The following is a 12,106-nucleotide window of genomic DNA, read 5'->3' as shown; positions in this document are numbered from 1 at the left end:
TTATTATTATTATTATTATTATTATTATTATTATTATTATTATTATTATTATTATTTGGTGAGGCAGTTGGGGTTAAGTGACTTGCCCAGGGTCACACAGTTAGTGTCAAGTGTCTGAGGCCGGATTTGAACTCAGGTCCTCCTGACTCCAGGGCCGGTGCTGTATCCACTGCGCCACCTAGCTGCCCCTATTTTATTTGCTTTTGACTAGTAAAGGAGGCTATTCTTTGCCTCACTTCTTACTTAGAAACAGAATAATGTTTCAAACAAAGACAAAGGGATGTTCATCTCACCCAGGCTCAGACCCTGGGAGAGAGTCTTACTAGAAGGAGGCCCTAAGGTTAGTAGTCCGGAGGCGAGGCGGCTCATTTTAATGCCCATGCCATGTATGAAGAATGTGCATCTCTTTGTCCTCAAACAGTGATGAAGAGGGAAGGGACTTTGCATTAGATTTAGGGATAAAAAGGGAAGTTTGCTGGGGCAAAGCACACTATCTTTTTACCACGCATGCCCATTCTGGCAAGAATGTAATAAAGCCTTTCTATATTCACCAAAAGGAAAAGTCCCGTATTTCTATTTCTCACGCTTAGCGTTAATCACTGAATGGGCATCGCCTCAGACAAACTGAGACCTGGGAAAGACTTTAGCTTCAAAAAGCCAAGGTCTCCCACTGCCTGATCTGTGTTTGGCCACTGCACCCAGCTGGCTTTGGAGGAGAGAGTACGGCTGGTGACTTTCTGCACAGCCCTGCCTCTCTTAAATCCAGTTTACTTGCAAGCCAGGACATGACCTCCCTGATATCATGGTTCTCTTCAAGAATGAAAGACAAACAACCACCTTACCTAGCCTCCAGGGCCAGGCAGAACAAGTCTAATGCCTCCTTCACAAGACAGCCACACCAGTAGGAAGGGAGAGGGAGAATACAGCCACACATGCTTGCATGCATATCCCACCTATTACGCCAGGCATTGTGCTAAGCCTTAAGAATACAGAAGTGTGCATCATGAAAACTTCTACCCCAAGGTGCTTGCATTCTAAATGGGGGCAGATAACATAAAAGAGGGCAGTTCTGTGGTAGCTCAGGGGATAGAGCACCAACCCTGGGGTCAGGAAGATCTGAGTTCAAATCTTGCTTCAGATGCTTACCAGCTGTATGACCCTAGGCAAGTCACTTCACTCTGTCTGCCTTCGTTTATTCATCCATAAAAGGACCTGGAGAAGGAAATAGCAAACCTGTCTAGTATCTTTGACAAGAAAACCCCAAATGGGGTCACGGTGAGTCAGACATGACACAATACAAGAGGGAGCTGAAAAGGGAGGGAGTTGATGTGGCTGGCCTGGGGACATGCTCAGGGGCAGAGGCCTCCATGGGAGCTCCAGGCTCTGGCCTTTCTTTCTGCCCCACCACACCCATACCCACACCCACACCCACAGAGTCCCTGCAGCTGGGTCTCTTCACCTTCCACCCTCCCTGGATTCTGTGACTGCAAAATAGCTGCCTGGTACCCATGCTCATGTAGTTGCTGCTCTGACCTCATGTCCACCCACCTGCGGTCCCCATCTCCTTCCTTGTTTTTTTGTTTTTTCTGTTCTCAGGTCACTACTTACTGCAAAGGATGAATCGTGCTGGGAAAGCCAGTCCTTTGCTGTGCTAACAGATGGACGGGGGCTGCTTGGTCATAGACTCCAAGGGACTGATGGGCCACATGGAGAGCAGCTCAGTCAAAACCAGGACCCTGTCAATCACCCTCCCCAAAGATGTTCGGAATGTTATTGAGGGCATCCTCTTCTCTCCTTCCCCTACTCTGGACTTGAGCAAAAGGGGCCTTGAACATCTCACTGAGGAAATCTTCAAAATCCCTCATCTGAAAGTGAGTCGTTGCGCAGAATTGTCATCGGGGCTTCCCAGCCCACTGCGGGCCGGGCCGATGCCTCTGAGCCCTGACGACTTCAGTCTGTTACTAGAGTAATAATGTTGTGGACATTCGTGTAATACTGCTTAAACAGTTCAGGTGCAAAGCCCTACTCGGTTAAAGCTTCAGACTGCATTTAATGGGCCAGGAGAAGCTGTCAATGTGGCCATTTTAATTGTGTGTTTGCACATGCCCTCCACTGAAAACACGCATGCGTGCTTGTGCAAGCAAGACCACACTGAGGCCAGTGGGGTGGGGCAGGGGAAGACCAGAGAGGTAGAGTGGCTAGGATGCCATAGTAAAGGCTATGAGAGGTAGGTGCTGACCATCGAAGATGAGAAAATGTACCAGCAGCCTCAGCCTGGGGCACACGCCCAGCACAACTGCTGCACAGGTCAGCACAGTGAGGGACTTCCTCAGGAGGAGCCTGGCTCCTTAAGAATGAGCCTCAGTTTTTTCTTAAGACTAATAATTGTGTAATGTATTCTTTTTTTGTGTGTGAGGCAATTGGGGTTAAATGACTTGCCCAGGGTCACACAGCTAGTAAGTGTTAAGTGTCTGAGGCTGGATTCGAACTCAGATGCTCCTGAATCCAGGGCCAGTGCTCTATCCACTGCGCCATCTAGCTGCCCCCTGTGTAATGTATTCTAGAAAGATGTTCATCAGAATCATTGAGGTGCTGGCCCAGGCTGTTGGGAAGAGTAGCTGAGGTGACTTTGGCTTGTCTACACCGCTGTGGGGCAGCATTTCCAGCTGGGGGGAGGGGCGCCTTCCTCCACGCTGGCCAGCGACCAGGACAACTGCAGGGAGAGCCTCTGAGGGCCCAGCAGTGTGAGGTTGGGGCCCACGAGCAGGGGAAGCCTTGGGCCATCACAGGCTGCGTCCCTACCGTAGGAAGGAGCTTGCTATACCAGAGACACCACGCTTGTCTGAGCGCACATCACCCATCACTGTTGCGCTGGCAGTTAGTGCCATAGAATCTAATTCTGTTTTTTCTGTTGTTGTCTTGTCGTTTGTTTTTGTTTTTTTGTTTCCTGGAAGCAATTGCATCTCCAAAGAAATGAACTCAGTATAATCCCCAAAGATTTCTTTCAGCTCCTGCCAAATCTCGTTTGGCTGGATCTCCGGCATAATCAAATTAAAGCTATTCCTTCTGGGATCGGATCTCACAAGTAAGACTCATGTTTCTATTCCTATGCTGTAAAGAGTCATTTGGCTTGTGGTCGACTTGAAGAGGCCAGATGGCCCCTTCCTGTGTTTCTTCAACAGGCCCCTCAGTAGACACGTTTACTGCCCCTCTGAGAGTCAGCTCAGGAGCTGACAAATGACCGCACAGAGGTAGTTACAGAGAAGCATAAGCAGGCCGTCCGGGAGCTCTGGTATGGGAGCGGCTGCTCCTTCCCCATTTCCCCACACACAGCTCCCTCACTCGCTCACTGTCCGCGGGCAGACGGGAGAACCTCCAACGAAAAGACCTGCCCCGGGATCAAGGCAGGGACTTGTTTCTCTCCTCACTGGAGAACCAAGACATGGAGGTGGTTCTCCCCCCCCCCCAGGTCTTAGCTCTGAGTGACAGATAAGGAAACTGAGGCTGCATGGCAGAAAGCCATTCCTTGTCTTCTCCCCTCCCCCTGGCCCTGTCTGACATCCCTGTGAGCCAGACCCACACCTCAGACAGACTTTACTCCATTTGCTCTGTCAGTCTGCGGCCCTTGGGCATTCTCACGGGGTTTGAAGGTGTGACCAGCTGGGCTGCTGAGCCTCGTTTCAGAATTCCTCTTGGCTCCCTCTTCCTCCCCCTTCCCACCATCACCTGAGCCAAGCCCCCATGGCTTCATGGGCGCCCTGTGGGTGTGGCCCCTGCGCTGCCCCCAACTCCCCTCCCTTCACTCCATCCTGAAATCTGTGCCTCCATCCCGTCGATTGGGAGAGCTCCCAGCGGCCACCATGCCGTCCTGTCCAGTCTAACACCCAAGGGCAGAAGGAGAGAGGGGAGCGAAGCTGCTTGAATACTCTCAGTGGTGCTTAGAGTCCGTGGCACCTTGGTGAAGTCCTTCCCCTCTGGCAGAGCCGGCGGGTTGTTCCAATGGCTCCCAGCCCCACTGAGGTCTGAACAGCGTCCTCAAGCAGAGGCCCCTCGTCCCTGACATTCCCTGGCCCCTTGTCTGGCCCATAGCGGGCCTTTCCTTTCATGAGAGTTTATGGAAGCGAGGTCTAAGGGGTTCAAGTGTGGATAGCTCTGCGTGTCTGCTGACCGCTCCTCCTTCCTGTGCCTTAGTGCTCTGGGCCCCAGCCCTCATCCCCCTCAGTGTCCGGTGACCCGGGTGACTCCCAGATCCTGCCACACGCCTCCACCTAGACATCCCATGGGATTCCTAGACCTACACTGTCCAAATGCAGCCATCTTCTTCACCCCGCTCAGGACCTGAGGAGGCCCGTCCCCTCTGTGTGTCCTCCCGTCCGGTCAGCTTACGGGTGTTGCCCATTCGTCCCCCCTCTCTCGGCCACCACCCTCATTCAGGGACTCACCTGGACCCGTCCTCCGGGGAGCACCTCCTCCTGAGGGTCAGTGTGTGCCGTGGTCCTCAGCAGGCATGGACAGCCCTCCCCAGGAGGCCTCCTGCCCAGCTTCCTAGTTGTGGCTTCTTTCTAGCCACCCCATGAACTGTATCCTCCGTCTCCTACCTCTGGGCATTGCCTTTTGCTGGGAGGTCACCTTCTGCATCTCTGCCTTCCAGAATCTCTGTCACCCATTCCTCCTAATTCTCCCTCTCTTCCCCAGCCCCCTGTTTAGTCAGTGACAAATTTTCCCCCCCTCTAGCTTCTCTGATCACACAGTCTCCTCCCAGCTTGGGCCCTCAGCGCCTTCCACCCGAACTATTGTAAGATCACAGATGTGAGCTAGAAGTGACCTTAGAGGCCACCAAGTCAACAAGCGTCTGAGGTGGGCTTCCACCCAGCTTTTCCTGACCCCAGTATAGGGCCCTGATTAGTTTTGTGACAGTCGAGTTCTCATGCCAGCTTTCAGAACCAGGAGTTTGTCAGCACAGTGTCAAACAGACTGGGAGAGAATGGAATGTGTGCGTGTGACCTCAGTGTCGTGGTTGTCAGAAGCGGCTCTGGAGACTGTTTTCATTCTTAGACTGTGTGTGAGACCCCACCTCTGCAGGACCACCGAGGCCCATGAGATAGAGTGGCTGCCCTCAGGTACCATTTGACCTTCAAATTGGACACAGGCGAGGGCAGCTGCTGGAGACTTCTCTGGTGGAGAAGTAAATAAATCGTGTTTGCCTCTGAGCTCCAGAAGGCACTGACGGCTTCACCTGAAGCTCTGCATCCCCAGTGTTTGGCACGTCACGGGCACTCATTAAGTGGGCCAGAAGTTCTGGGTCTTTAGGCAGTGCTCGGCCATCCAAACTGGGGCAGCTCACAGGTCCGTTGGCTTCTAGGTCACCTGCTTAGGGCTCTGAGAGAAGACAGGAAGGAGTGTGTCACCCTAACTTGTAGTTTACAGATGACCACCTAACTCAGTTTTTAAATTTTATTTCTTGTTTTGTTTTAAAGGAATCTGAAAACTTTGCTTATGGAAAAGAATCCCATAAAAACATTGCCTGTGGAGCTGGGTAAGGGCTTTCTCTTTAAAATAGACATTAGCTTTGAGTGGCTTCTGATGAGACTTAAGAAGGGCTGTCTTTGAGATTGCCTGCACTCGTCCCTCCCCATCAAGTAATGAACAGCAGTGTCCTTAGCGGTGGAAGCCCAGAGAGGGCCTCAGTGAGCCTCTTGTCTGCAGCAGCCCCGCTCACAAGTGACCCCCCCATCCTCTGCTGGCCCAGTCCCCGAGGGCAGACCAGCAGCCCACTCTGCCGAGCGGGAGAGGGGGCAGCTGCTGGCTCTGCCCTCCGGGGCCATCACCCTTCTAGACCAGGTGTGAGGCCTGCGGCTGGGGTGGCTCTGGTTGTAATGGGAAATGTTTCAGCAAAGAAAGACGGTACAGGCTCGTGTTAATTGGTGGTTCTTTTGGTCAGAGTGGGCCCCGGGGGCCGCCCTCCTAGGGGTGGACGCCACGGCCAGGGTGGCGGCCCTTCAGACCCTCCCTGCCCGAGTCTTCTCTTCACTGTTTCGGCTTCACCCTGGAGGTAGGGACTGCAGGGCCTCTGGACCCTGTGGTGCCAAGGTGCCCTCCTTTCCTTGGGCCCCCACAGCTGGCTGCTGCTCATGCGCTGGAGCGGGATGGAAGCGCAGACCCCCACCACAGCAAAATCCCAGTCTGACTCCGAAAGATGGTTTTGGGAAGTAAAGGCAACCTTTGATGGAGAGAGAAATGACGTGAGTCCTTCCGGCCTTTGCCCTCCACCTCCCAGCCCTGTCCTTTTAGCCATGGTCCCAAAATCCACATCCCCATCTCTGAGAGGGTCATCTCAGGCTCTTTTGCAGCCCTGGCCTGGAGGGCCGAGGGAAGCCCCCTCGGGGCGACTCTGGTCCTGCCTGTCTGGTCTTCCTGTCTCTGTTCCTGTGCCCCATACCAGCTGCCACAGGCGCCGGGGCCTCCTGACTTGGCCCAGTGCTCTTCTCCACTGGGGGCTGGCCCAGGAGTCATCAGGACACTTGTGATGGATCATAGCAGAAAGACGCAGCCTTGCTGGTCGGGGGCACAGAGGGAGAGGAAAGCGGAGTCCAGCAGCGCTAATGAGGCATGTCCCTGAGATGGGAAGGAAATGGAAGCACGAGTGACCACTGGGGACAGGTGTCCAAGCCTCTGCTGGTCACCTTGGCCCTGACAATGCCTGGGATCGAGGCCTGCGCCGAGGGGAGCCCCCTCGTGCAGTCGGGCCCTCGCTCAGTTCAAGCCAGCTCAGCCCACAAGCAATGAGAAGGCCTCTGCTGCGGGCACGCCCCAACAGTTTGTTGGGAGGGCCCCGGCAAGTCTCAGCTTCTTCATCTCATCAACAAGATGGGAGTATGAAGAGTTGCCGGTTTGTTCGCAGATTTTGTTTTATGAATGTTGGTCCTTGTTGCTGCGTTCCTTCTTCTGTGAGAGCAGACTTTGTAGGGTGAAGCCAGGGAGGCCATTGGCAGCACCAGCCTTGGCCCCTTGTGGGGAACGGGACATGTGTAGCCACGAGGCAGCCTTGGAAAGGACTTGTGAACAATGAGAGAGGCAGCCCCGGGCAGGGAGGAGGGTGTGAGCAGAAGCCTGGGGATGCAGGCCCCTCGTGGAAAAGGCAGGAGTGCGGGGTCACTGGGGAGGCCAGAGAGGCCTTCCCAAGGCTGGGCCAGGGGTGACCAGGGGTGAGATGGAGAAGACAGGAGGGCTCACGGGCGGGTGGTGAGCAGGCAGGAAGGAGGGAGAAAAGAAGACTGCCCGGGATGGGGTGTGGCAGAAAGCTGAGAGGAGGACCAGGGCCAGCCCAGGGGTGGCTACAACAACCCCAGATGGTGGCCTGCACGTGTCTTGTGAGTGTGGGCAGTTGTGGTGTGCTGGATCCTGGTGGCTCATTAACGCCTTCTCCTGTGGCTAGAGTTGTTGGGGAGCTGCATCGTCATTGCCGTGCCAGTCCCCAGGGTTGGCATCCTGACTGGCCGCCATATTCATGCTCCCGAGGGAAGGCCTGACCCACGCACAGCCCAGAGGGAAGCGTCAGGGCAGTGATGAGGGATCTGCAAGGGGAAGGCATCTCCACTAGACGAGAAGACTGCACAGCTGTGCCCTCATTCCGTTCCTCCAGCCCACAGGAGCCTGAGCTGACCTGGACTTGGGATTTCATGGAGCTGGGTGTGCCAGACCCACGGGGATTCTGCCTCCAAGAAGGTCACATTTGACCGATGACCACAGGGGAGTCTCCTAGGTAGAGTACCAGTGACCAGTGCAGAACTTCGGGATGCTTGGCTCCTCCACCTCTGCCCTCATTGCAAAAACACTGAGGGTCATTTTAATTTTTTCTGAGTGGCCTAAGCTGCTGGTGTGCCAGGAATTGGCTGTTCTGGACATAGCTGTAAATAGAGACCTGAAACCATTCTAGCCAAATAAAGCTTCTGAGAAGCTGCGGTCATCTCCACCCCCTCCCACTGAAGCACAGGAGCAGGAGGGAGCAGATCATAGGTTCTAGAGGTGGGGCATGTCGTGTTAGCCACACAGCCCTAGAACCTTGCAGAGCCTCCTGGGAGAGATCTGGGACTGCTCTGAAGGGTCAGGCCTGACCATCTGCACAGGAAGGGCCCAGCCAATGGAGACTGTCTGTTGCCTGGATCATGAAATGCATGTGGAGGCAGAACCAAGATGGAGGAGAAAAGGCTGGAACTCACAGAGCTCTCTCTAAAATCTCTCTGAACACAGTAATGCCCTACAGTAAATTCTGGGGCAGAAGAACCCAAAAAAGGACAGGGTGGAAGAATTTTCCAGCTACAGACAACTTAGAGGGGGCAGCTAGGTGGCGCAGTAGATAAAATACTGGCCCTGGATTCAGGAGGATCTGAGTTCAAATCTGGTCTCAGACACTTGACACTAGCTGTGTGACCCTGGGTAAGTCACTTAACCCTCATTGCCCTGCAAAGAAACAAAATAAAACAAAGACAACTTAGGTCAGCAAGAAAGGTCTGTTGTACCAGGGTGAGAGTGGAGCACTATCCAGCACAGGCCACACCAGCACAGACCCAGGACCCCAGCAAACAAGGGGCAGGCTGTAGGAATCACTGAATCTTCAGGGACAGTGGCTTCTGGAATACTCAGGCCACATAAAGTAAGGAGGGAGAGGGTGTCAACTGGTCAGAAGGCGATCACGGGTCTCTCTGATAGCACTGAAACAGGATTTTTGCTTTGCCCGTACTCTGATCTGGGTCCCAGTCCTGGGGGGTGTCCCAAGACGAGGAGCACTGGTGACTGCAGTGGAACAGGGACTCTTCTCACAGTTGAGAGCAGAAAAGACTGCTTGTGGTTGCTTGCAGACCAGTGCACAGGCCAGGAGAGTAGTAAGCACACTCCTCCTTAGATCATACCACCTGAAAAGAAATGAAAGCTTACAGACGCTTAGAAGCATCTCCAAAAACAACTGCACAAAAACTTTGAAACTTGGGACCGTGTGTCCTCCACCCTGAAAGTAGAGCCCTACTTTAACGAAGAGTTAAAAATCAAGAAATAGACCAGGGAAATGAGCAAACAACAAGGAAAAAAGTCTGACTATAGAAAGTTACAGTGATGACAAGGAAAATCAAAACACACCCTCAGAAGAAGATGACAGAGTCAATGCTCCTACATCTTAAACCTCCAAGAAAAATATGAATTGTTCTCAGGCCATTGAAGAGCTCAGAAAGGATTTTAAAAATCAAGTAAGAGGAGGGGTGGAGAGAAAACTGGGAAGAGAAAGGAGAGCGAGGCAGAAAATCGTGAAAAAAGAATCAACTGCTTGGTAAAGGAGACAAAAAATACTGAAGAAAACAACACCTTACGAGGTACAAAAAAACAACGAGGAGAAGAATGCCTTAAAAAACAGTCGTCCAAATGGAAAAGGAGCCATAAAAATTCACTGAAGAAAAGAATTCCTTAAAAATTAGAATTGAGCAAATGAAAGCTAGTGACTTTATGAGAAATCAAGAAATAAAACCAAAAAATTGAAGACAGTGTGAAATATCTCATTGGAAAAACATCTGACTTGGAAAATAGATCCAAGAGAGATTATTTTTTAAATTATTGGACTACCCAAAAACCATAATCAAAAAAGAGCCTAGACACGAAATGCATGAGGATGGGTGTCTTACAGCTCTTGTCTGATCTTCTGTTTCTTTGGACCGTGAATTGGCCCAGGTGTCAGACAGGGGAGGGGAGGGGCCTGGGATGGATTGCTTTCAAGGAACTGTGAGAGTCCTTTAAAAACCTGGCTAATGAGATGTTTTGCATGACTACTCATGTATAACTTATGTTGAATTGCTTGAGTTCTTGAGTGGGGGGTGGAGGTGGGAGGAAGAGAAGTTGGAACACAAAGTTTTAAAAAATTGATGTCAAAATTCATTTTTACATGTAATCTGGGAAATAAAATTCTAAATATAAACAAAGATAGATTAATTGATTGGTTGATTCAAATAAGATAAAATAAAAACCTGGAGCTTTTCCTGGAAAGAAAGGCCCATCTTTCCACCCCTGATAGTCTTAGTGTTGGGGGGTACGGAGAGCCTGGTCACTCTTGGTCTCTGCACTGAGCAGAGCTCTCCAGTCCTTGAATACCTTGCCTCCTGGTTCCGCGCCTCTCCCTCCAGTCCATACAAGTCTTGCCCTGTTCCACACCAGGGCAGCACTTCCATTGGGGCCTGCGCAGGACAAAGGAAGACTAGCCCTAATCTGAGCAATTGAGCACAGGCCAGAAATCGTTGCCAATGGTGCAGCCTCCTGGAGGGCTTAGGTCCAATGGGGGACTGGGGGGAGGGGGAGGGGGCCTTAATTGGCAGGCCGAAAGAGGAAAACATGGGGCAGTCCTCTGTCGAGAGGCCTTTGTAGCTCTTGGACTCACTGCCATTTCTGCCCCTTGTCTTTGTTGTCCTGCTCGCGGACAAAGCTGGGAATGGAGCGAACGCTCATCAGCTTTCCTTTTTGTTTTCAGGGAACTTAACTTCGCTGAAAGCTCTGAACTTGAGGAGCTGCCCTCTGGAATTCCCGCCTGAAGACGTCGTCCAGAAAGGCCTGCTGGCCATCCTGGCCTTCCTTCGAAATTGGGCCCTGAAGCACTCAGCTGCCGCCACTCCACCGTGCCAAGGTTGGTCATGACCCTGGAGGCCTCGGCTGGTGCCCCTCCTTTCCACCCGCTCCTCAGCCAGGACAGGGGGCCCCCAAGTAGAGAAGCTGCCCCTCAAGGACCAGCCCTACCCTGAGGAACTGGCCCTGACCCCCCAGACTCACTGGGCCTGCCCCAGAGGACTCCTTCTAGGCTGAATTCTACATTCCAGGCAGCAAAGGGGCCAAAAGGGAAAAGTGGCGCTTGTTGGCAGGGCTGCCCTATGGGTGGGACTCTGAATAGACTGACCATCCTCGAATGCTTCCTCAAACCCTGACCCAGCATTCCCAGGAGGAGGGTTGTGACCCTGAGAGATGAGGGAAAGAGGGAGGAAAGGGTCCAGAGGCACAGGAACGGGCAGAGCTGGGCACAGAGGAGGCACCCTTCCCCTGGGGAGGGGCTGGGCAGGCTGGGTGGCATGCTTCTGAACTGTAAGAAAGGGTAGTATCACTCTGAATCAGCTAATAGATGTTTTCCCAGTTTTTTTTTTTCCCCTTCAAACTGTCCATTGTAATTTCTTACGGTAAAACATAATTACATTGCATTAATATCTCAACATTTACTTAACTTTTTCCAATCCATGGCTATCTACTTTATTTTTAGTTCTTTGCTGCTAGAACAAAAAAGGGGGGGGCCTTCTACAAATTTTTTTGTGCATATGGTGATGGTCTTTTTGTTGTGGTATACTTCCTGGGAGTATTCTAGGCCACTCTGAAGGACTGTAACTTTCAAGTCAGGTATTGATCTTGTGAGTATCAGGGTGCCACCCCCTGCTGAGAAAGACCTTGTGAGAACCAGAGCGACACCCCTCTGAAAAAAAAGCATGTGAGTAGCGTCTGGAAGTTACGTCTCTTCATAGACCGCCTGTAAGTCATGTCAGTCAGTGGACAGGCCAGTTAGCTTGGAGCTGTGTGTGGGGACCGCCCCTCTTGAGTCCTGCAGGAAGCTTCCACTGGAACAAAGTGAGGCTCCCTCTCTTTGTAGGGGAACTGGCGTGCGGCGGGCAGAGTAAACAGATCTCCTAACTTTAGAACTTCATGTGTTCTCTTTGGAACTGTGGGTAGCTAGGTGAAGGGGCCTTTCTCTCTCTTTGCTAACCCCTAATATACTTGAATAAATGCTTAAAAGCCTAAATTGTTGCCGACTTTATCTGTAAACTTAGCTAGTTCTCCCCACACACACTGGGCGGGGGGAGGGGGCGGCAGATAAGGCGATCACACATTAGATTTTAAACATCACAATTTAAATTGGTAGAAGAAATTTTATATTGGAAGTTATCTATACTGATGAAATCGCTAGTCAGTTTCCATGCACACAAATATCTGTGTATGTATACACATTTATTAAGGTGAAAACTCTGGGAGTTTGTTTTGCTAATTGCTATTTCTGGATGAGTTGGTATAAGTATAATGTTAAGTATTGCTTTTTCTG

The 12,106-nt window shown here is 51.8% G+C and overlaps 1 protein-coding gene across 1 annotated transcript in view; it reads left to right on the top strand.

Moving 5' to 3' along the window:
• Positions 1 to 12,106, top strand: part of LRRC27 (leucine rich repeat containing 27) — a 63,349-nt gene that overhangs the window by 528 nt on the left and 50,715 nt on the right. Inside the window, 4 exon segments of the mRNA XM_043989881.1 lie at positions 1,597 to 1,871; positions 2,955 to 3,085; positions 5,478 to 5,536; positions 10,505 to 10,657. Of these exon segments, the coding sequence (XP_043845816.1) occupies positions 1,659 to 1,871; positions 2,955 to 3,085; positions 5,478 to 5,536; positions 10,505 to 10,657 (556 nt within the window). The 5' untranslated portion in view covers positions 1,597 to 1,658.

Source organism: Dromiciops gliroides, chromosome 2 (genome assembly GCF_019393635.1).
Source record: "Dromiciops gliroides isolate mDroGli1 chromosome 2, mDroGli1.pri, whole genome shotgun sequence".
In the NCBI taxonomy this organism is placed as follows: Eukaryota; Metazoa; Chordata; class Mammalia; order Microbiotheria; family Microbiotheriidae; genus Dromiciops; species Dromiciops gliroides.
This window is presented reverse-complemented; position numbering and strand designations above follow the sequence as displayed.